The sequence below is a fragment of the Orycteropus afer genome, unplaced genomic scaffold (genome assembly GCF_000298275.1).
Source record: "Orycteropus afer afer isolate SDZICR_OR568_19922 unplaced genomic scaffold, OryAfe1.0 scaffold00094, whole genome shotgun sequence".
In the NCBI taxonomy this organism is placed as follows: Eukaryota; Metazoa; Chordata; class Mammalia; order Tubulidentata; family Orycteropodidae; genus Orycteropus; species Orycteropus afer.
In genome coordinates this window covers 964,273-986,651 of record NW_006921681.1, presented here as the reverse complement: position 1 = coordinate 986,651, position 22,379 = coordinate 964,273, and the positions used below count along the sequence as shown (strand labels likewise).

The 22,379-nt window shown below is 53.2% G+C and overlaps 1 protein-coding gene across 1 annotated transcript in view; it reads left to right on the top strand.

Moving 5' to 3' along the window:
- Window positions 1-22,379, top strand: part of CHD5 (chromodomain helicase DNA binding protein 5) — an 88,772-nt gene that overhangs the window by 20,624 nt on the left and 45,769 nt on the right. The window contains exons 3-15 of the mRNA XM_007942645.1: window positions 2,984-3,163; window positions 6,760-6,878; window positions 7,276-7,514; window positions 9,256-9,380; window positions 11,430-11,553; window positions 12,315-12,481; window positions 12,576-12,797; window positions 15,819-16,025; window positions 16,260-16,471; window positions 18,211-18,342; window positions 18,451-18,559; window positions 20,201-20,392; window positions 20,477-20,677. Of these exons, the coding sequence (XP_007940836.1) occupies window positions 2,984-3,163; window positions 6,760-6,878; window positions 7,276-7,514; window positions 9,256-9,380; window positions 11,430-11,553; window positions 12,315-12,481; window positions 12,576-12,797; window positions 15,819-16,025; window positions 16,260-16,471; window positions 18,211-18,342; window positions 18,451-18,559; window positions 20,201-20,392; window positions 20,477-20,677 (2,229 nt within the window). The remainder of the gene's footprint in view (window positions 1-2,983; window positions 3,164-6,759; window positions 6,879-7,275; window positions 7,515-9,255; window positions 9,381-11,429; window positions 11,554-12,314; window positions 12,482-12,575; window positions 12,798-15,818; window positions 16,026-16,259; window positions 16,472-18,210; window positions 18,343-18,450; window positions 18,560-20,200; window positions 20,393-20,476; window positions 20,678-22,379) is intronic.

Genomic DNA, 22,379 nt, shown 5'->3' with positions numbered 1-22,379 from the left:
GGAAGTGCCCTGGTGGCCCGCAGTCGTGGAGGCTGGTCGTGGTGGTGTAGAGGCAGAGAACGGGGGCTGTTTGGAATGCGCTCTGCGCTGGCCTGGCCCAATGCGCTGTGAATCCCTGGGTCCTGTGGATGAGTGTACTTCCCATGCCACCCCCACCTCCATTTCTGAGCACTACTTCTCTATATCTGAGTTGCTTCCATTTAAAATTTTTTAGGACTTTTTATTACATGATCTTCCGTGATCCTCTTCACCACCCTCTGTGGCATACTCATTTCACAGGTGAGGAAGTGAGTTTCAGGTTGTTGTGGGGACTTGCCCAAGTCACAGCCTAGCAAGGGACAGAGCTCTGAGGCAGTCTTTTGCCCTGCACTGCCCAGGACCCATTGTAGTGGCATCCCTGGTAGGGTTGGTGGGGTCTGCCCTGGGGCAATGGAGGGCAGCCCAGTATTCCTCCCTGTAGGTCTCCAGCCTCAGTCTGTGATGCTGAAGCTGGTAGTGGCTCCTCTCTCCAGGGATCTTACCTTTGCTGGAGGGCTGGGGACAAGTGTGTCCCTCAGGACTCTGGAAAGGTGGTTTCTTGAAGCTGACCGGGGAAATGGATGTCCCTGTTTCCTGTGTCTCCCCAAAGGACCGAGAAGGAGCCTGGGAGCTGGGACCTTAGGGCCTTGCATCATCACCAGCCTGGGAGCAGGAGACTAGGGGTGTGGCCAGACCTGAGGCCCCCTGGGGCCTGGTGTGGATTCAGAATTCTGGGAAACACCCAATTCTGGAAGGGCCCTGCTGCTGCCAAATGTCAGCGTGCTGATTCTCTGACTTGGTGGTTTAATGGGCATAAAAGGTTCAGTCAGTGGGGCTGGAGGGACTCCCTGTGGGAGCCTGCAGGAGAGTGACCTGTTTCCAGAATTGCTGGAGGATGCAAAGAGCATGGAGCAGGGGCCTGTCCCAGCTGTTAGCTTGGGGACAGCCTTTCATCAGCGATGTTGTCTGCCCTCAACTAGTGATACCATGGGCCCATTTGCTGCCTCTGTCCGGTGGTGGGGAGCAGGGGAAGGCAGGTGGTTGCCTCCTTAGCAGGTGGCCTGTAAGGGCACAGACTTGGGTGAGAGCTCCTGAGATTCTGCAGACAGATGCTGCTGCCTGAGCTACCCCCCATTCTGTACCCACTCCCACTGGCTCATCTCCTCTTCCTTCTCTTCTCTTCTTCCTTCCCTCCTCCTCCCCCCACCTGTCTTTCCCTCACCCACGTTGGTTTCCGAGCTCAGTTTCATGTCTGCAATTCTCTCCCCACGGCTCTCTTTGCTCACCTTCAAAACAGTTAATAGCAATCATGAAGGTAACAAGCCGAGTGCTGGTAATTGTGGCAGCCGTGACTGCCTCACTCCCCAGCCTCTCCCTCCTGACCTGGGCTGGGAGGAGCCTGGAGGGGCCTTGCCAGCCGACTAGTATCTCTCCAGGCAATGAGCAAACAGCTTTCTCCGAGGGGCAGTCCCTTTCTGGTGGGGATGCTCTGGCTGTAAACGTCCTTATCTCCATATAAATGGGCCATTTTCTGCCTGTACAGACAGGAAACTAAATCAAGGAAGCCAAGCTTAAGAGCAGCCTAAATTACCTTGTCTCGGTATTGAAAGGAAGCAGCCTGGGTGGGGGCTGGGGGGGAAGATGGGCTTGTGCCATAGCAGCTTCTGGAAAAGGAAGCAGATAGGACTGGGTATGAGCTCGACATTAATTATAGTTTTTTTTTTTTTTTAACTTTTTATTGTGATTTGAGTGAAAGTTGACAGAGCAAATTGGTTTTCCATTCAACAGTTCATGCACGTTTTGGTTTGTGACATTGATTGCAATCCCCACGATGTAACAGCGCTCTTCCCACTTCCTCCGTGTGTTTAGCATTTCCACTCGTCCTTCTTTCTTATCCTTTTCTGCTTTCTGAGCTTTATCCTGGGCACAGGCTGCCTTTTGATCTTGTATGGTTGACTGTTCCATAATTAGAGGTGCTGCTTTTTTTTTTTTTTTAAATCAATACTAATGTTTTTACATCACTAATGTATAGAAATATTGCATGGACCTCTTTCTTGTAAGTGGCCTGGAATTATTTGCTATTTTTTTTTTTTTTAAATTGGGGTAAGTATGTAGGTACCATTCGCCATTTCTACAGCCTTCACATGTACAGTTCAGACATTAATTGCATCCATCAGTTGTGTTCAACCATCACTGTTAACTGTTCCTGAATTTTTCCAACACCATTAACAGAAGCTCAGTATCCCCTGCGCACTGTGTGCTCCTTTCTCCTTCCCTCCCGCTTGCCCCTGGTAACCACTGATAAAACTTTGGCTACTGTACATGACTTGCCTGCTCTAGATAGTTCATATAATGGGGATCATACTAATTTCAGGTTTTGTTTGATCCACTCATTTCCATAGGTCCCATCCATGAGCTGGGAGCTAGGGAGACCTTGTCTGTGGGCCTACTTGTGCTCTGGCCTTTTTCTTGTGTCTTTTTTTGGCCTCTTGACATCATATCCTCTGCTCTGACCTCCTGGGTCCAGTGCCATCATCACATGATACTTGTTAAAATCCCAAAGTCCATAAAAACCTGATTGTGAATGATGTGGTTTTGGTATCATCCCAGGCACAAACCCAAGCAGGCTGTGGTTACATTGTTCGGTGCAGAAGTCTTGTCTCCAAAGATGCCTTGTTGCACTGGCATGTTTTAGGCATGTTCTACCATTTGCTGCTGCCCAGCTGTTGGGAGATGAGCCCTGGGCTTGGTGCCCCTTGATGCCGGCTCCTGGTTCTCAGCTTGGCTCGGGTGCTGAGTCCGAGAGCACTGGGATGCTGATGTAGAATGGGAATGAGTGACCCAGCACGTGTCCAGGTGTGGCCCATTGGTTTCCCAGGAGTCTGCACTCGGACAGCGCTGTTGCCCAGGACTCTGGGTTGCCTTTGGGCCTCTCTTGGCCTCACTGTCCTCCTGTGTCTTCTAGGGGAGCAATGATGAGCTGTCAGAAAATGAAGAGGATCTGGAAGAGAAGTCGGACAGTGAGGGCAGTGACTACTCTCCAAATAAAAAGAAGAAGAAGAAACTCAAGGACAAGAAGGAGAAAAAAGCCAAGCGAAAGAAGAAGGATGATGACGAAGATGATAATGATGATGGAGGCTTAAAGGTAAGGAGGCCGGGATGGGAGAGACCCGAGCTCGTGCAGAGGACACACCTGCTTGGAGGGGCTCAGCCTTATGGGCCTTCAGTTCTCTGCCTTCTAATGCAGGAACCCCTGAGTCAAAAAGGCCAGAGCATCCTTTCCTAGCTAGTGGCTGTTGGGGGCAGATGGGTCTGTGAGCACGGGCATGGGGCATCCTGGAAGTTTCCTTTCTTTCCAGTATGCCTTCCCAGTGCTAGTATTTGTTGCTGTCAAGTCAATTCTGACTCATGGCACCCCCATGTGGGTCAGAGTGGAATTGCACCCCACAGAATTTTCAATGTCTGATTTTCAGAAGTGAATAGGCAGGCCTTTCTTCTCAGGTACCTCTGGGTGGACTCAAATTGCTAACCTTTTGGTTGGCTCAGTGTGTTAACTGTTTGTCCCACCCAAGAACTTCCAATGCCTTAGGTACTCCATAACCTGCTGCTTCCCCAAGGACACCTCTCCTCCTAAAACCCATCTTTCAGACCACTGTCCTGTCCTGCCACCCAAATTCCTAGAATATTTTCCTCTCAGAGTGCTAGTCCTCCTCTTCTCACCCAGGGGTCCTCAGGCCAGTCAGGCAGCTGCCTCTCATGAGGGCCTTGGGCTGGGGGGCCCCGGACTGACTTCCTTGCAGTCGGCCAGTTTTCTAAGTTTATAAGAAACATTGTGTTGGAAATCTCAGAGACACATCTGCAGTCATGATGGATGGCATTTGGGAGTTTGTAGAGGAACTCTATGGAGTATCCTGTTGATGTATTGGCTGCTCTTGGCAGTGGTGTGCCTGCACGAGTGTTCAGTTATTTCTGGGGAGAGTGATGGATATTCTGAGCTCAAGTTTCATGTCAGGAACCTCTTGCTTGGAGCAATTTGGGAAAATAAGACAATAAATAGAGGTTTTGGCACAGAAGCAGCTAGATGGATGGTAGGAAGGGAACTTTGTTGCTCAGCACATGGTCTGTTGCCCAAGTGGGCCTTCCTAAAAGGTATCTCACCAACCGCATTTCAGAGAAGGTACAGAGATGGGTCTGCTGCTTTCCTGGGGGAAGCATCCTCCCCATAGATACAAGAGTCTGTGTGAACTGCGTGCAGGCTTCAGGTTCATCCTGCGGAAGTCTCTGGGTGGTGCAAATAGTTCAAGCATTCAGCTGCTAACTGAAAGACTGGAGGCTCCAGTCCCCTCAGAAGCATCTCAGAAGAAGAGCTTGGAGATCTGTTTCTGAAAACAGCCATAAAAGCCCATGGAGCACAGTCCTGCTCTGACACACATGGGGTTGCCTTGAGGCAGAGTCAACTCGATGATCTCTGATTGGCCTTTGGTTGTAGCCCCTCAGGCCTCAGAGGGGTCACTGTGGGACCCTCGGGGAGGTGGGGAGGCTGGGGGTAAGGGCTGAGATGGGTGGATGACAGCAAGCCACCTAGGACACTGACTCCCTTTGCGTGTTCATGATGGTATGAGGTGCCATTTGGGCTGGCGGTGGATTTAAGGGTAAATGCTCAGTAAATGTTAGTACAGCCTTCCTCAGGTGAGGCAGAAGTCATGAATGACGAGCTAGGAAGCACGGCAGGAGCTCTGACTCATGCTGTCTTGACACCAGTGATTTCATTAGTCGGTAGGTGTGTTGTGAGTAATCTGTGACTGATGACAGCCAAGGACTGACAGCTTTGAGAGATGAATTTGCAGAAGTGATTTAGGGGTGTCCTGCAACAGTACACCCACTCGCTCATGTAATGCTCGGCCCTCGGGAGTAGGAGCTGTGGGGCTGGGCTGTAGGGGCTGGCCACCTCAGCAGTGTGCCAACCCCAAGCCTGGCCTTCAAGAAGGGCCGTGTGCCACAGGGACACCTCTGAATTGTCAGAGAACAAGAGAACTGGTTCCAGGAGCCCTCCTGCTGGTTAGGCAGGTCTGGTTCTCTGCCACCCTCATTGTCAGCCCTGGGGCCCCTTGGGCCAAGGAAGGCCTTCCAGTGCAAGGAACAGAAAGCTGTGCTTCATGGGGCTTAGGCAGAGAAGTGGTTTATTGCTTCAGGACCCCAGAGAGTTGAGAGGCAAAGGGCCCTATGGGTGTAGGACCCATGGTGTCATCAAGACCCCTGTTTCTTTGTACCTCTGTGGGGTCAGCTCTGTGCTCAGGCTGGGTGTGGCTGAGAATGGCTGCAGAAGCTCAGGGCATCTTAGCTATGCACTGTCCCATTCAGCAGGAGATGGAGCAGATCCGTGTTCTAGTTTCCAAGCAGGAGACCAACTGGACCAATGACTAGGACTTAGTGAGTGGACTGTGCTTATTGGCTGATTAGATCAGGGCTGCATGGAAGAAGGGAAATTGAGGTTCTGGGACGGAGGAAGTCAGGATGGGTTGGGTAAGAACACTTGGTTGTACCTCTTGACACGACACTGTTCCAAGTACCTGTGCTAATTCACTTCCTCCTGTGAGGCAGGTACTATCCGCATTTTATAGAAAATGAAACTGAGGTGCAGAGAGGTAACTTGTCCATCTCCCTGTCAGGCTATGGCAGAGCCAAGTGGCCATCTGGCTCAGAGCCCAACTCCCATTCCCACCCCCTCTTCTTGTGCCCCCATTGCCTCTGGTCCCAGCCAGCTCTGTCTGCTCTGTGATCTGAGGGTGGCAGGCTTTTTGTCGAGCTCCCTGTGTGCCCTTAGGAAGTCACATGACTCCCTGGGCCTCAGTGACCCCAACTGGAAAGGAAAGCAGGAACCTAGGAACCTTCTCATGGCTCTGCCAGTGACTGGGCTCCCATGACTCTGCCTTGGCCAGGATGCACCTTCCTGTGCCTGGGACCTGGCAGCAGCCCATCCTTTCATGGGGCCCATGACGGCTGCTCCTGGGGGCATCTGGGAGGCCTCATTTCTCCCCAACATGGCTTCCAGCCAACCAACCGACTCATGGTAACCCTGTGTGTGTCAGAGTAGAACTGTTCTCCATAGCATTTTTAGTGGCTACTTTATGGAATTAGATTGCCAGGCTCTTCTTCTGAGGCACCTCTGGGTATATTCTAATCACCAACCTTTTGGTCAGCAGCCAAGCGTGTTAACCATTTGCACCACCCAGGGATGCCTCAACATGCCTTAGACACCCCCCAACCTTACTCCCTTCCCGAGGACACTCTCCTAAAACTCATTTTTCAGGCCACTGTTCTGTCCTGCTGCCCAAATTCTGGGAACATATTCCTCCCAGAGAGCTAGTCCTCCCCTTCCCACCAGGGGTCTTGAGGCCAGTTGGGTGGCTGCCTCTTAAGAGAGTCCTGGGCTAGGTGTCCTGGGCCGGCTCCCTGCAGTTGGTGGGTCTCCCTTTATGGATGTTCCTGGTGCACACTACCTCCCCCAGTCCCCACATTAAACATTAGGGATTGGCCTTACATCTCACCGCTCCTCCCTGCCCCCCCTCACAGTTCCCCTAGGAGCGAGTATGCTTTGGGATATTTTCTGTAGGTGGGTGAGTGAGAACTGCTCTTGTTAATCTACAGACACTACTTTCTCTCTGTTCTGAGGTCTCCTGGGCTGGGCCCTGCGGGGTGCAATGTAGAGGGCCCATTCTTCTGATCCCACCATCTCCACAGGAGCCCAAGTCCTCGGGGCAGCTCATGGCCGAGTGGGGCCTGGATGACGTGGACTACCTGTTCTCTGAGGAGGACTACCACACGCTAACCAATTACAAGGCCTTCAGCCAGTTCCTCAGGTGGGCAAGGCCGGGCCAGGCTGCTGGGCGTGACATCCATGAGGGCTGCCCTTGAGGACTAGACTTGAGGGTGGCATCAAGCCTGCACGGGGAGGGGGCCCAGTGTCCACTGCAGGCCGTCACGCTGGCCTTGCAGGTCTTGCAGGGTTCTGGGAACCCAATTAGAAGAGCACCCATCCCGGGAACAGGAACCAGGAGGGTCTGGGGCCTGCTCTTGTCTCAAGCCCTTTTCCCTCCCCTGAGGCGCCCCCTCTCTGCCTGGTGTTTCTGATCTGGACCTCGGGGCTGGTGCCATACATCTCTGTGTGGGAGAAGAAGGGGTGGCACTGCGGGGGACAGGGCGGCTCTTGTTCCTCCACTATGTGCTACCTTTACCTCCTGCCCTTCCCCCACCCAGGCCACTCATTGCCAAGAAGAACCCGAAGATCCCCATGTCCAAAATGATGACTGTCCTGGGTGCCAAGTGGCGGGAGTTCAGTGCCAACAACCCCTTCAAGGGCAGTTCGGCGGCGGCAGCAGCAGCTGCGGTGGCTGCGGCAGTGGAGACGGTCACCGTTGCGCCCCCTCTGGCCATCAGTCCGCAGCAGGCACCCCAGCCAGTGCCCATTCGCAAGGCCAAGACCAAGGAGGGCAAGGGTGAGGCTGGGGTGGGTGGTTGCCAATCCTCCTGGGCAGAAGACCCCTTCTTCTCCCTGGGCACTGTAGGGGAGCCAGGGGGCCGTGAGGGGCAGCTAGGGGGTCCCCAGAAAGACCTGATGCTCCGTGTGGCCTCCATATGCTCTTTCTCCGCAGTGCTGCAGGCTCGGAGCTTCCGCCCTGCCCACCTTTCTGGGCTGGTGGAGGAGAGCATGGAGGGCGGGAAAGGGAGGGCCCAGCATGGAGCAGCTCCAGCCCTGCTCTTCTGGGAGTTGGAGGGCTCCTGGGTTGGAGGCTGCACCATTCCCAAGGAAAAGAAGTCCCACAGGAACCATGGACCCATCTTGTCTGTGCATCCACTATGTGCAGGGCCCTGCTTCAGGCTCTCAGGGTAGCAGACACTCCGCTTTAGGGTGCAGGAGCTCAGAACAGAGTGGGTGTGGCCAGGGCTGGCTTCCAGAGGAGGCCCACAATGCAAATCTGATCAGTGCTACGGGCTCTGGCCTGCCTGGAGTGAATAGGGGCAGCTGAGGCCTTTAGGGACCCAAAGTCCCTGAGGGCGGGAGCTCCCCTGTTGGAAGGTTCCTGGCCTCTTGGGTTTGAGCAATGTTGATTCCCCACAAAGTTCTCAATGGTGCGATCCCAGCAGCTCATACTTCCTAGGCACCCTGGTCTGTATTTCCTTGTAGTCTTGTAAGCTCTGAGGACTGCTTGGTTGAGCCCCTAGGAGCTATAGTTTCTGGTCCAACATGAGTGCTATGTCTGCAGGAGGGAGGGGTTTAGCGCCTATTTGCAGGCCTCTGAAAGGGGCCAGTGGCAGGGTGGATGTGGGGCTCAGAGCCCGTTCCCCACCGCTCTCTGCCTCTGCTCTGTTCTGGTTACCAGAGCCTCAGGAGGGGCAACCAGCCTGTCACTTGCCCAGCCCAGCCTGCTCTGTGTTCTTACTTCCTTTCGAGCGACAGCGGTTGAGCTATTGATTCTGTGAGCTGCCTATTCAGAGACTGAAAAATTGGAATGGATTTTCCGTGGCGCCACAGAGGGTACACTGGGCTCCCAGCATTTGTTCCCTGCATGGGGTGCCCTGAAGCAGGTCTCGGTGAGGCCACCCGGGCAGAGTGACTCCTAACCTCCAGCCCTCCTGCCTGGCCTGGCAAGGGAGGCTGCTGGGGGGTCACTACTCCTCAGGTGACTAATTGCCCTGTGGCAGGCTCCATATAAACAGTCTCAACCCTGCAGGCCAGCTGGGAGCTAGAGTTTCCTGGGGTGACTGGTGGAGGCGCGTAGCTTTGCTGGTGGTGCCAGCATTGCCTGGTTTGGGGACAGAACCTGGAGGCCAGCAGCCTGGGGAGAGGGTTTCTGCCCCAGGATGTCCTATTAGGGGCCCAGGCAGGGACCACAGATAGGTGGTGTTTTCTTGGTGGCCCTGCTGGCCTTGGTGCTGGTCACTCTATGGGGCAGCCCCTTCCTGGGGTGGGGGAAAGATGGCCGATGGTGGGGCTATTCTCGAGGTGGCCCACATCTCTGAGATCCCCGAAGAGGTGAGGCTTAGTGGTCAGAGCAGACAGATGAGTCAGGATTATTCTCTGGCTTTTCCCCCTTACTTGCTGTGTCACCTTGAGCTTCACTTCTCTGGGCCTGTTTGCTCACCTGAAAAAGATGGGTTACCATGAGGCCTTAAAGAAGTTCTGATGGTGAATGAGTGGTCAGTGGCACCTGTTGGTTATTGTCACTTGTTTTCCAGGCCCTGGAGTGAGGAGGAAGGTCAAAGTCTCCAAAGATGGGAAGAAAAAGGGCAAGGGGAAAAAAGTGGCCGGGCTCAAGTTCCGCTTTGGAGGGATCAGCAACAAGAGGAAGAAAGGCTCCTCAGTGAGTGTGTGTGAGTGTGAGTGTGTGATAGCAGGTGTCAGAATGTGTGTGTGAGTGTGGAGAGAGCAGGTGTCAGAATGTGTGTGTGAGTGTGAGTATGTAGAGAGCAGGTGTCAGAATGTGTCAGTGTGTGTGAGAGTAGGTGTCAGAATGTATGTGTGAGTGTGTGAGAGCAGGTGTCAGAATATATATGTGAGTGTGAGTGTGTGAGAACAGGTATCAGAATGTATGTATGAATGAATGTGTATGAGAGCAGGTATCAGAATGTGTGTGTGTGTGAGTGTATGAGAACAGGTGTCAGAATGTATGTTTGTGTGAGAGCAGGTGTCAGAATGTATGAATGAATGTGTGTGAGAGCAGGTATCAGAATGTGTGTGTGGGTGTGTGGGTGTAAGAGAGCAGGTGTCAGAATGTGTGTGTTTATAAATGTGTGAGAGCAGGTATCAGAATGTATGTATGAATGAACGTGTGTGAGAGCAGGTATCAGAATGTGTGTGTGTGTGAGTGTGTGAGAGCAGGTATCAGAATGTATGTATGAATGAACATGTGTGAGAGCAGGTCAGAATGTGTGAGAGCAGGTATCAGAATGTATGTATGAATGAACATGTGTGAGAGCAGGTCAGAATGTGTGTATGAGTGTATGAGAGCAAGTGTCAGAATGTATGTATGCATGAATGTATGTGAGAGCAGGCATCAGAATGTATATGACTGTACATATAAGAGCTTGTATTGGAGTCTGTGTGTGTGAGTGAATGTGTGTGAGGTGAGGATCTGTGCAAATGTGTGTGTGAGACAAGAACACATGTACTTGGGAGTGTCAGTGGCTGTGTATGTGAGAGGCCTTGAGATGTATGTTGTGCTCGTGTGTGCTTGTGAACAGGAGCATGTGAGTCAGGGTGCTGTGGTTTGTGTGTGCCTATGTGAGGGTTGGGATGCCTGTGGAAAGCAAGGTCTTCAGTTCATTCTTCTGAACCAGGACTAGGGGCAGGTCCTGCACCACCACCCCTTTCCCCATTATACATGCAGGCCTGCCTGGGCCTCAGTTCCCCCACTTGTCTGGTGAGAAGTTTGAACCAGATCCTTCTCTGTTCCCAGTCTCCAGCTAGGAGCTAAGCTGCCCAGCTCCTGCTCACCTGAGCTTCGACTCCATCAGGGCAGCAGGCGGAGATCTAGCTGGCCCTTTAGAGTCTGAGGGGCCTGGCTGGCGCAGGTTGGCTGGGAGGGGTGAACTCTGGGGAGGTGGCATGTTGTCAGCATTAGGCTGGAGAAAGCATTGACCATTCCCCCTTCCTTTAGGCTCCAGGGTCAGGGTGAGATATTCAGCCTTTGTGCTCTCTTCTCTCTGTATGAGGCCCCTTCACTGCCTGGTCCCAGGGCACTGTTTCCCTCACTCAGGCCCCAGACCTGCAGAAGAACAAAAATGGAAGTTATTTAGTTATTTTCTGCCCCTTGGTAGAGGCAAATGACATAGCTTAAGTTCAGCTGCTCTGGAGGGAGGATAGAGCCAAAGGTGTGGCCTGGCCCCAAAGCTGGTCTAGCTCAGCTCATCAAATATATGTTGAGCATCTACTATGTGCCAGGTACTTTGTTCAGCCATGGAGGCCCCGCTTAGGAGATGTTCAAAGTTTCCCAGGGAGCCAGGCTAACAATGTAGCAGACAGGCCAGGCCAAACCTGGCCCAGAGGCTGTGCAACAGGTCCACTTAAGGAGAGGCCTGGGAAGGCACCTTAGAGGAGGTGTTCTAGGGTTGCCCCTTGAAGGATGTGTAGGAGTTTGGCAGGGTAGAGTGCAGGGCCTGGGGAGACGTATGGAGGTAGGACATCTGGGAAGTTTCTGAGGGTTGGAGGGTAGAGGGGAGGGTGGGCTGGGTCGTAGCATGAGGTCCCTAGCTGGGTGAGAAGGTGAGATGAGCCATATGGGGCACGAAGCCTCCAGCCCCCTGCTCTGCTGTGTTCTGCCCCACCCCAGTCTCTGCCCAGGCCAGCAGAGCAATTGGGAGGAGCCTCCAGGGGCAGGCCCTGGGCTCACAGGCCCCCTCTGCCCCTGCAGAGCGAGGAAGATGAGCGAGAGGAGTCAGACTTTGACAGCGCAAGCATTCACAGCTCCTCCGTGCGCTCCGAGTGCTCCACAGCCCTGGGAAAGAAGAGCAAGAGGAGGCGCAAGAAGAAGAGGAGTAGGAATTCCTGTTCGGGGGTGCCCTCAAGCCCCCGCCTCTCCTTTCTTGGCCAGGCAGTTACCCTGTGCTTCCTTGACTACCCTGGTCTTTATGGTCAGGAAAGGGTCAATTAGTCACAGTGAGATTAAATTAGGCACCTATGGTGTGCCCAGCCTTGGTGGCACAGTGGTTAAGCTCTTGGTTGCTAACCAAAAGGTTGGCAGTTCAAATCCACCAGCTGTTCCATGGAAGAAAGATATGGCAGTCTGCTTCTGTGAAGATTTATACAGCCTTGGAAACTCTATGGGGTGGTTCTACTCTGTCCTATAGGGTTGCTATGGAATTAGCATCAGCTTGACAGCAGTGGGTTTGATTTTTGGTGGCGATGGTGTACCCACCTCAGGGCATTTGCACTAGCAGAGGGCAGACCAGAGAAGGCAGTGCGGCTTAACCTCATCCACCAGTCCTCCCACCTACCCATCACTTAGCCATCCTCTCACTCTATTCCCTTATCCATCTGCCTGCATTCCTCCTTTTATCCATCCATTCCCTTCTCCATCTTTCCGTCCTCCTCACCCTTTTAGTCCTTCAGACATTTCTCCATCATTCGTTTACTCTGTCTATCCCACCATCCTTTCATTCCTTCAGTACTTCCTTCAATATCTGTTAAGCATGTACTGTGTGCTGGCCCAGCTAGGATAGTGGATGGAGATGGTTGGGTATTGGGATCGTGAAAAGGCCCTCCATGACTGCACTGCCCCCCCCCCCGCCCGATCTAGTTGACGATGGTGACGGCTATGAGACCGACCACCAGGACTACTGCGAGGTGTGCCAGCAGGGTGGGGAGATCATCCTGTGTGACACCTGCCCGCGGGCCTACCACCTTGTCTGCCTCGACCCGGAGCTCGAGAAGGCCCCCGAGGGCAAGTGGAGCTGCCCCCACTGTGTAAGTCCCTGGCTGGGGGCAGGGTCACATCTGGGTCTGGGCTCGCGGCGAGGGGAGCCGGCCTAGGTGCCTCCATCTGGGCTCCTCCCGCCAGGAGAAGGAGGGGATCCAGTGGGAACCGAAAGATGACGACGACGAGGAGGAGGAGGGTGGCTGCGAGGAGGAGGAGGACGACCACATGGAGTTCTGCCGAGTGTGCAAGGACGGAGGCGAGCTCCTCTGCTGCGACGCTTGCCCCTCCTCCTACCACCTGCACTGCCTCAATCCGCCGCTGCCCGAGATCCCAAACGGTGAATGGCTCTGCCCGCGCTGTACTGTGAGTGTTCCGCCCGCTCAGCGCCGATCGCCCCGCCCCCGCAGGGCCCCGCCCACAAAACCCTGTACCCCACCAACCGAGCCCAGCTCCCCAAGGCCCCGCCTCTCCCTGCTACTGGCCAGGCCCCGCCCACCTAGGTCCTGCTTCTGCCGGCCCTCAGCCCTGGTCCAGAGGTCTTGCCCAGTACAAGCCGCTCTTATGCCACGTCCCGATCCGAGTATCGCCCTCGCCTCGCCCAGGCCTGAGGATCTAGCTCCTGATCCAGCTGTTTCCAAATCCCCATAAAACGTGGACACCCGTTTATCTCCCTGAAACTAGCCATTATGAGAGATAGGTGATGATGTTAATCGTAACAGCATCCAGCATAGCCGCTTTCACTGAGCGCTTTTCTGCTCTAAGAGCTTCACGTGCGTTGCATTCCTTTTGGGCTTATTGACAGTACACGAGGAGGTGCCCTGATGGCGCAGTGGTTAAGTAAGCACTCAGGGGCTAACCAAAATGTCAGCGGTTCCAATCCACCAGTGGCTCAGCAGGAGAAAAGACCTGGTGGTTTGCACCCATAAAGATTTGAACCCCCCCTCAAGTCCACTGCCATTGAGTCGACTTATAGCGACCTTATAGGATGGAGTGGAACTGCCCTATAGGGTTTCCAAAGCTGTAAATCTTTATGGAAGTGTCTCCCACTGCTGACTTTTTGGTTAGCAGCCCGGTGCCTTAACCACTGTACCACTAGAGCTTCTTCCATAAAGATTACAGCTTAGGACACTGTGTGGGGCAGTTCTACTCTGTCCTGTACAGTAGTTATGAGTTGGAATGTGGACTTGTGGGCACACAACAGAACCAGGCCATATTATTCCCATTTTTAGATGGGAAAAATGAGGCTCTGGGAGGTTATGTCTTGCCTAAGGCCACACACAATTGCTGAATGGTCCCCTCAGACCCAGGCCTGTAGAGCCAGCCCCCACCTGGCTGCTGTACCTACCAGGATGCCAGGATTTAGGATTGGGAGAGGGCAGGAGATCCTTGGGCCTACCCTCTATTTCTTCAGGGAGAAGAGAGCCCCGCTTGTCCCCCAGCCAGTGTTGGGCGTTTAAAAGCCCTGTGCTCTGGCTTGTTCCCTAGGCCCACTCCTAGTGCTGGGTCCCTGCGTTCCTAGCTCCTGGGCTGTGCTGCGGCTGATCCTTGGCTACCCTGTGTGTGTCCGAGCATGAGTGTGTGTGGATATGCATGTCTGTGTCTGTGTACGGGCGACCCTGTGACTTCCCTGGAAATGACAGGAGCCCTGGGTTTGGGAGTGGGAAGTCAGGTCCTGTTGGTAGGGTGGAGTAGAGGTGGGGTGGGTGGGAGCCCACTGCCTGGGAAGTGAGGGGGCCTCCTGCACGCACGCCCCCTAGAGGCAGTGGAGGAGGACTTCCAGGAGGATGCTCTCTGCCCCATCTTCTCTTCCCTTTCTGTGTTCCAGCCTTTGCTGTAGCTGAAGGCAGAGAAAGGTTGGGTGTGGGCTTTGTGGCGTACTCTGAAGTCTCCAGAATGGTTTCATGTGTGGGATTTGATGCCCATACAGTCCTAGGAGGTAAAGGAAGGTATGGACCCATTTCTGGATGTGTAGGAAGGTTCTACAATCCAGGCCAATGGAAGCAGCAGTCAAGATATTTGACGATATGTAGCACTGGGTAGGCCAGCTGTGAAGGAACTCTTTCAAGTGCTGAGGAGCAAGGATGTCTCCTTGAGGACTAAGGTGCACCTGACACAAGCCACGATATTTCTAATTGCCTTGTATGCATGTGAGAGCTGGACAGTGAATAAGGAAGACTGAAGAAGAGTTGATGCTTTTGAGTTGTGGTGCTGGTGAAGAATGCTGAAGGTACCATGGACTGTCAAAAGAACTTACAGATATGTCCTGGAAGAAGTGCAGCCAAGATGCTCCTTGGAAGTGAGGATGGCCAGACTTTGTCTCACCTTCTTTGGTCATGTTATCAGAGGGGACCATTCCCTAGAGAAGGATGTCATGCTTGGTAAGGTGGAGGGTCGACGAAAGAGGGGAAGGCCTTCAACGAGATGGATTGACACAGTGGCTGAGACAATGGGCTCAAGTATAGCAAAGATCATGGAGCTGGTGCAGGATTGGGCGGTGTTTCGTTCTGCATGGGGTTGCTATGAGTCAGAAGCAACTCGATGGCACCTAACAACAATAACAGGAAGGCTGAGGTTATAAGGACTTTAAGTGGTAGAGTGGCTCCCCTCGCTGAACTGTGCTATCCCCCTAAATGTGTAATTCTCTATCCTCATCCAGTCAAGACCAGAACTGCCTCTTTAAAGGCCAGAGCTGCCCAGGAGGAAAGTCCCCATCTCAGAGATGAGGCAGTGAGCTCAATGGCACAGGGGTGGTGCCTGCAGCTGTGGGCATTTCTTACCCTTGCTAGCAAGCAGCTCACTGGAATGACATCATCTAATCAGGGTCCTGGAAATGGGATTCTGGGCTGGCGTTGACCTGGCCTCCCTGTCCCAGCCCATATGTCTGGCCCTGCCCATGGGAGAGGTGGCAGCAGGCTGGAGTCTCCATGTGCACCAGGCATGGGGCTCATGCCCTGTGGGTGCATGTGGGTCAGGAGAAGATGTGATGTTTCCTTATGGGGCAAGGGAAGACCTGTGCCAGAAGGGTGGAGTCAGGACTCTTGGGTTCTGCTCCCTACTCTGTAGCCCCTTCGCTGAGTAGGGCTTGGTTTCCTCCTCTGTCAGGTGGCAGCTTCTGCCCATACCCCTTCAGGCTCACCAGGTGTCGGCTGATGGAAGGCCACAAGGACTTACAGACCCTCAGTGCCCACCTGCTATGTGCACAGCTTTGCTGGGCTCCCGAGGATGGGCCAGGTGTCACTAGAGTCACTTGTCACTAGAGTCATTAGAGTTATTTCTGACTTGAGGAACCATGCAGCCTGTTGGAGGAGGCTGGTGATAGCCAGGAGCCTTGGGGTGGGGCCCTGTAGCCAAGCCCTGAACTTGGGGACCCTCCTCTCTCTGCAGTGTCCGCCTCTAAAGGGCAAAGTGCAGCGGATCCTACACTGGAGGTGGACAGAGCCCCCAGCCCCCTTCATGGTGGGGCTGCCGGGGCCCGATGTGGAGCCTGGTGTCCCCCCACCCAAGCCCCTGGAGGGCATCCCGGAGAGAGAGTTCTTTGTCAAGTGGGCTGGGCTCTCCTACTGGCATTGCTCCTGGGTGAAGGAGCTGCAGGTGAGGCACCTGAGGTGGCTGTGCTGAGGCACAGAGCTTGGTGTGGACCCTTTAGGGTTGGCAGGAAAGGGCTGACATGTGCTGTCTGGCCTCACAAGTGGGGGCATTTTGGGGGCAGGTGGGGAGGGAGGTTGAGAGGGAATGCATTCCTGCCTGGGACCTGGGACCAGGGTTGGAGGTGTGGGAGGCATGGCCTACCTGCTTCCCCATGACCTCAGCTCCTTCTGTGAATAGCTGGAGTTATACCATACGGTGATGTATCGCAACTACCAAAGAAAGAATGACATGGATGAGCCGCCGCCCTTTGACTATGGCTCCGGTGATGAGGATGGCAAGAGCGAGAAGAGGAAGAACAAGGACCCCCTCTATGCCAAGATGGAGGAGCGTTTCTACCGCTACGGCATCAAGCCTGAGTGGATGATGATCCATCGCGTCCTGAACCACAGGTGTGTGCTGGGTGCTCAATGGAGGCGGGCATTGCAGGTCAGGGAACAGCAGCTCATGGTTGGGCCCTCATGCCCTCCCTTGGGGGCTGCTGATACAGAGCCATGTGTGGGTGCATTGAGGCAGGAGGGAAAGACAGAAGCGTGTCTAGGGTTGGCGATTTGACTGGCCACCTCACCTCGGGCTGCCGTCTCCCCGGCACCCCCATATGACTTTGGTTCTCCTCCTCGGTGCCACAGCCTTCTCCCTGGAGTGGACATAGGCTCAAATCCTGGCAGCTGGTTTCTGACTCTTGTTTTGCTTCTGTAAAACGGGGATGATGAGAGACCTTCGTAAGGCTGTTTTGAATGTTGTAAAAAAGTGTCAGTGCCGACTTCAGTGAGGAGGAGGGGGCTGTAGAATTTGACAGAGCCATCCCCCTTTGACTGTGAACCAGTCCCTCTCCCCAGCCCTGGCCTTCCCTGAGAATGACCCTTAAAAAACCTGTTCCAAGAAGGGGGACCTCAATTCTGGATTGAAGTGGCTCATACTTTCACCTTTATTAAATTGCACATTAAAGGCACAGATGGCAGCTTTTCTCCCTGCCTCCAAAGCAGGGCAGGAGGATCTCCCTGAATGTATTACCCAAAGTCTGGGTGCCAACCAATTATTGAAAAACCGTCCATTGCTGTGGGGACTCTTGATTAGTCTTTCTCCTTATGTCTCCAGACTTGTCCCTGCCATTCAGGGCACTTTCTGGGCCTCACCATGGTTCCCTCCCACCCCCACAGCTCTCCCCTGGACCCTGTGACAGCCTGGCTTCTCAGTCAGTTTAGGATGAGGGGCCCTGAGGACCCTCCTAAGACCAAAAACACATGTTGCCATCAAGCTGATTCTGACGTATAGCAACTCCAAGTGACACAGTAGAACTGCCCCGTAGGGTTTCCTAAGCTGTAATCTTTACCATGGGCTCAGGTGTAGCAAGGATCGTGAGGCTGGCACAGGACTGGGCAGTGTTTGGTTCTGTTGTACACAGGGTTGCTATGAATCAGAGCCAACTCGACGGCACTTAACGACAACAACAATCTTTACAAGAGTAGATCACCAGGTCTTTCCTTCCATAGAACGTTTAATCACTACATTACCAGACCCTCCAAACAGCCAGAATTAAACCAAAATGGAAGATGCTTCTATTGAGCACCTACTGTGTGCTCCTGGGGCCCCTGCACCCTGCATGTCCTGCAGGTCCTCGGAAGAGCCCTCCCATCCCCCATAGGAATTGCATTCTCATGTATGTGGTGGTGGAAAGGGTCCCACAGTCAGGATGGGAACTGCTCTAGTCCTTTGGATTTTTCCAGTTAGAGAACAAAAGCCCATAGGTCAGGTTGAGAACTTTCCAGTTTAGAAATTCAGGATTCTAGTGTCCAGGCCTCAGGAACTGAGGGATTTCTTGTTGCAGCAGAGAGTAGAAAGGGCCCTGGGCTTTGTGCCTCTCAGATGTCCCTCTCCGCTTTATCCCTGAGCACGTAGCCTCATCCCAGCATCTCATCAGCTGTGTGACCTTGGGCAAGCCACCTTACCTCTCTGGGCCTCTGTGTGCTGCTTCCTAAAATGCAGTCACTATACTGGGTCACAGGGGAACATGGGTATGAGAGCTTTTGCATCCTGCGAAGCATCTGCCATGGTGAGGGGTGTTGGGACTCCCACTGTGGCCTTTGCCTCAGTGTCCCACCTCTACCCCCATCTGTCTGTGGTGTTGCAGCTTTGACAAAAAGGGAGACATCCACTACCTGATCAAGTGGAAAGACCTGCCCTATGACCAGTGTACCTGGGAGATTGATGACATCGACATCCCCTACTATGACAACCTGAAGCAAGCTTACTGGGGCCACAGGTAGGCATGGGGACCAAGGCTGGGAGGTGTGAGGCCCGAGACGGGGGGCATAGGGCCCTCCCGGGTGCCTGCCTGAGCGTTCTCATCTGTGTCCATACTCTTTCCCAGGGAGCTGATGCTAGGAGAAGATGCCAGGCTGCCCAAGAGGCTGATCAAGAAGGGCAAGAAGCTAAAGGATGATAAACAGGAGAAGCCACCAGAGACCCCCATTGTGGATGTGAGCTGGGCCAGGGGTGGTGGTGAGGGTTGTGGACATGTGGTCACAAGCTGAGATGACTGTAACTGGGTTCAAAGTCAGACAGTTCAACAACGAGAAAATTTTCCTGGTGGAAGAGAATAGAATGCCCTGAGAGGATGTGGTAGGAGCAGAATGGGAGTCAAAGAGGGCTTCCTGGAGGAGGAGGCATTCTGCCAAGACCTAGAGGATGATTGAGCTAGTAGGACGAGAGGAGGGAGAAGAGTGTTCCAGGATGCCAGTTGGCCACAGAGGAGTGCACGTTCACTGCCGGAACCTGTCTTGGGCCCCCACGGTGCATGCACCTAGAGCCATCCCCAAGCAGGATAGTTTAGTGCAAGGGCCTTTGTCTTTGTCTTCAGCCCACTCACGCTGCCTGGCCCCAGGCCTGATAAAGCCAAAGTTGACAGAGACCCCCTTCTTCCCCTAGCACAGCTCACACCCTGGGGTCTGGATCTCACAACCTCCGCCTGAGAGGCCACCCCTAGGACAGAGGCCTTTGCTTCATGTGCAATTTGAAATTTGGGTTACCCCCCAAAAATCAAATCTGTTGCTGTTGAGTTGATTCTGACTCATAGTGACCCTATAGGACAGAGTAGACCTATCCCATAGAGTTTCCAAAGCTGTAAATCTTTACGGAAGCAAACTGCTTCATCTTTCTCCTATAGAGTAGCTGGTGGGTTTGATTCATTGATTTTCTGGTTAGCAGCCAAGGCTCCACAGGGGCCACTGCTACATGGTGGTTAAGTTAACACTGCACAAAAAATTAGTTGCCGTTGAGTTGACCCCAACTTATGAGTGTCAGATTAGAACTGTGCTCCATAGGATTTTCAGTGGCTGATTTTTCAGTAGATTTCCAGGCCTTTCCTATGTGTGTCTGTGTAGTCTTAAGCATTTGCACCACCCAGGGACTCCTGTTGCACAAATGGAAGCAAACAGCCTGTACTTAGCACATGAATCAACATTATTTAGATGAACTCATTCCAAGCATTTAAATAAAAAAAACACATGGCTGAGAGGCTGATTTCACCCACTACACAGAGTGGGGGATTCAGCCTGGGGACTGTTGGGTGTCAGAGAAAGGTGAGTGGGTCTGGGAAGCTGAGAGGACTTCAAGGAGGAGGTGGCTTTGAGCTCCTCTCTAAAGAAGAAGCAAGGAAGGGGCTTTCTTGGATTCAGTGGAGAAAGCTGATTATGGCAGACATTGAGTGCGACTCAGACATGCATGCAGTCATTTATCAGAAACATTGAGGAAGTGCCTACGGGTCCCAGGCACTGTGTAGACCTCAGAGGATGCAGTGGTGAACGAGACCCATGTGGTGACTATAGCTGGGCTCAAAGTCAGTTTAACAGCCAGGAAACTTCCCTGATGGAAGAGAACAGGAATCCCATGGGACAATGTGGTAGAAGCAGCTGGGTGTCAGGGAGGGCTTCCTGGAGGAGGAGGCATTCCAGCTGAGACCTGGAGGTTGATTGAGCTAGCAGAGATGAGGGAAGTGGGAAGAGCATTCCTGGCAGAGGGAATTGCAAATGTAGAGGCCTGGAGGGCAAATTCTAGTGGGCCCAGGATTTGGGGTGTGTGCCCACAATTGGGGATGTGTCTGAATCTCTACCTTCCTGCAGCCCACAGTCAAGTTTGACAAGCAGCCCTGGTACATTGACTCTACGGGTGGCACGCTGCACCCCTACCAGCTGGAGGGTCTCAACTGGCTGCGCTTCTCGTGGGCCCAGGGCACCGATACCATCCTGGCCGATGAGATGGGACTGGGCAAGACTGTGCAGACCATTGTCTTCCTCTACTCCCTGTACAAGGAGGTGTGCCTGGGGCGGGTGAGCATCCGGGGAGGGCGGCAGGCCCTGGTGTGGATGGCAGCCTCACCCGTCAGCCTGTCTCACCAGGGACACTCCAAAGGGCCCTACCTGGTCAGCGCACCCCTGTCCACCATCATTAACTGGGAGCGTGAGTTCGAGATGTGGGCTCCCGACTTCTATGTGGTCACCTATACGGGGGACAAGGAGAGCCGCTCTGTGATCCGTGAGAACGAGTTTTCCTTTGAGGACAACGCAATTCGGAGTGGGAAGAAGGTGTTCCGCATGAAGGTGAGAGCCTTTGGCACCTAGAGAGGCTCTTGATGTGTCCTGAGGGCCACAGGGGCCTGCAGTTCGCCACGTCCCTCAGGCCCGTCTCCTACTGAGGCTGGTGGGCTGGTGGAGAACTTGCTCTCAAGGCAGTTACGGCTGTGTGAGTTTCCTAGGGCTGCTGGAACAGGGAACCACAAACTGGGTGGCTTAAAACACTTCATTCTGTCACAGTTCTGGAGGCTAGTAGTTCAAAATCAAGAGTTGGCAGGGCCATACTTCCTGTAAGACTTGGGGTAGAGCCCTTCCTTGCCTCTTCTGGTGGTGGTTGGCAGTCGTTGGCATTGCTGGGCCTGTAACTGCATCATTCAGTCTCTGCCTCCACCTTCACATGCCCATCTGTCTCTCCTCTTCTTACAATGACACCAGTCATACTGGATTTAGGGCCCACCCTAATCTGGTGTGACCTCCCCTTAACTTACTTGCATTTATAAAGACTTGCAAAGTGAGAGAGACCTCAGTTTGAGGTTCCAGGTGGATATGAATTTTAGAGGACCCTCTTCAACCTGGTGTACCCGCTGTGTAACCTTGGGTGAGTCACTTAGCCTCTCTGTGCCTGAGTCTTCCCTGCAAATGACAATCATAACAGACTCACTGTATGAAAATGCAGGAAGGGGTGAATGACATTTGGCTTCTCCCACTTCTATGTGTGCACGTTTCCTAGAGGGTCTTGTTAAAAAAGCAGCTGCTGCTTCAGAAGTTCCAGGGTAGGTCCTGAGATTCTGCATTTCTAACAAAGTCCCAGGTGGTGGAGATACACCTGGTCCCTGAACTGCACTTTGAGCAGCAGGGACATGAGGCATTCAGTACCATGCCTGGCACCTGAGGCCCTCCGAAGCTGTGAGCTCTTTGGTTAGCTACAGTGCTGGGGGCTGAAGGTCACCTACCCGTCTCCTTGGGCTCTTATCTTGGCTTTTGTCATCATCTTGAACAGTCTGCAGCCCCCAGGAATGGCACAGTAACTATTTGTTGAATGAGGGAATGAATCAGTGATCCCATAGTTGACCTTTTGGATGGATGGGCCTTCCGGGCCAGGTTGTTGTTATTGTTGTTAGGTGCTCTCTAGTCGGCTCTGACCCACAAGGACCCTATATAGAATAGAATAAACACTTCCTGGTACTGCGCCATCCTCGGCAATATTTGATATGCTGAGTCCATTGTCACAGCCACTGTGTCAATTCATCTTGTTGAGGGTTTTCCCCTTTTTCACTGACCCTCTACTCTACAAAGCATAATATCCTTCTCCAGGGACCAGTCCCTTCTACGACAGGACTGGAGTACATGAGATGAAGTCTGGCCATTCTTACTTCTGGGTATATTTCTTCCTAGACTGATATATTCATTCTTCTGGCATTCATGATCTTTCAGTATTCTTCCTCAATTTGTTGTTGTTGTTAGGTGCCATCGAGTCATCTCTGACTCATAGTGACCCTATGTACAGCAGAATGAAACACTGCCTGGTCCTGTGCCAGCTCCATGATCCTTGCTATACCTGAGCCCATCGTTGTAGCCACTGTGTCAATCCATCTTGTTGAGGGCTTTCCCCTCTTTTGTTGACCCTCCACTTTATCAGCATGATATCCTTCTCCAGGGAATGGTCCTTTCTTACAACATGACCAAAGTAGCAAATACCACAATTCAAATGCATCAACTCTTCTTTAGT